This window comes from Trichophyton rubrum, assembly GCF_000151425.1.
Source record: "Trichophyton rubrum CBS 118892 genomic scaffold supercont2.3, whole genome shotgun sequence".
Classification (NCBI taxonomy): domain Eukaryota; kingdom Fungi; phylum Ascomycota; class Eurotiomycetes; order Onygenales; family Arthrodermataceae; genus Trichophyton; species Trichophyton rubrum.
The window spans coordinates 1,391,111-1,392,436 of NW_003456426.1; the positions used below are offsets into that span (position 1 = coordinate 1,391,111).

General features: G+C 51.6%; 1 protein-coding gene across 1 annotated transcript; it reads left to right on the forward strand.

The window, feature by feature from the left end:
* Window positions 1–51: 51 nt before the first annotated feature.
* Window positions 52–1,076, forward strand: TERG_03247 (extracellular metalloproteinase 3; the record flags this gene model as incomplete). The annotated part of the gene is made up of 3 exons (XM_047748050.1): window positions 52–244; window positions 423–837; window positions 893–1,076. The coding sequence occupies 3 exons, from the start codon at window positions 52–54 to the stop codon at window positions 1,074–1,076; spliced, it is 792 nt and encodes a 263-aa protein (XP_047604024.1).
* Window positions 1,077–1,326: the final 250 nt, after the last annotated feature.

A 1,326-nucleotide genomic window follows, 5' to 3' on the forward strand; every position in this document is an offset into this window, starting at 1 on the left:
TCCTACCAAGGACTTCTCCATACTCAGCTCTTCTACATAACAACCGATACCATGACCTTCTCTACTCCTTTGGCTCAACGAGGCTGCTGTAACTTCCAGGTCAACAACGGCAACAAGGGTGGTAAAGGCAACGATTTCGCCATTGTCAATGCTCAGGATGGCTCTGGTACCAACAATGCCAACTTTGCCACCCCACCAGATGGCAGCCCTGGCCGCATGAGAATGTACAACTGGACTACTGCTCGTCCCAACCCGTGATGGCTGCCTTGAAGCCGGTATCGTCATCCACGAATACACCCACGGTCGTAAGTAGCCCACCACCCAAGACCTACTACCCTGTCTCCTAACCATTCCACCATTGATCCCCCTTTGCCTTCTCAAACACCATAACTTGGCAATGCTGACATGCCGTCGCCTTCTAGTCTCCAACCGTCTTTGTGGTGGTCCCGCCAACAGTGCCTGCTTGAACGCTCTTGAGTCCGGTGGTATGGGTGAGGGCTGGGGTGACTTCTACGCCACTGCCATCCGTCTAAAGCCCCGTGACACCAAAAACACCAACTACTCCATGGGTGCCTGGGCTGCTAACAACCCCAAGGGTATCCGAGCATACCTGTACTCCACTAACCTCCAGACCAACCCCTACATGTACACCTCCGTCAACAGCCTCCGTGAAGTCCACCAGATCGGTACCGTCTGGGCCTCCATGCTCTACGACCTCATGTGGGCTCTTATTGAGGCCCACGGTGGCACCTACTCCGCCAACCCAGTCTTCCGCAACGGCGTTCCACAGGATGGTCGCCATCTTTCCATGAAGCTCGTCATGGACGGCATGGCCCTGTAAGTTCACACGTCCATTGTATTCTGTAGAACTCCAACTAATATATTCCTATAGCCAGCCATGCAACCCCAACTTCGTCCAGGCCCGTGATGCCATCCTCGATGCCGACCGTGCTCTTACCAACAGTGCCAACAAGTGCACCATCTGGAAGGCCTTTGCTAAGCGTGGTCTCGGCTACGGTGCCAAATATGATGCCCGCAACCGCACTGGCAGCAACAAGCTCCCACCAGGCTGCTAAATGCATTCTCTTATTCTTCTATGTACATAGTTTAGGAGTGCGTCTGTATATAGCTTATGACGAATTTATATATGTTCAAGTTCATCTTGTTTATCGGAGGTATGGCACTGGAGATGTATGACCCTGTAGAGTAGACGATGCAAGTCTGCTTTATACAACAGTAACACAATACGTTTGCTATGAAAGTAGCTACTTATTATACCCTTGCGGTGAAGACAGCCAATACTGGTCAACGTTGAACATTGCCATG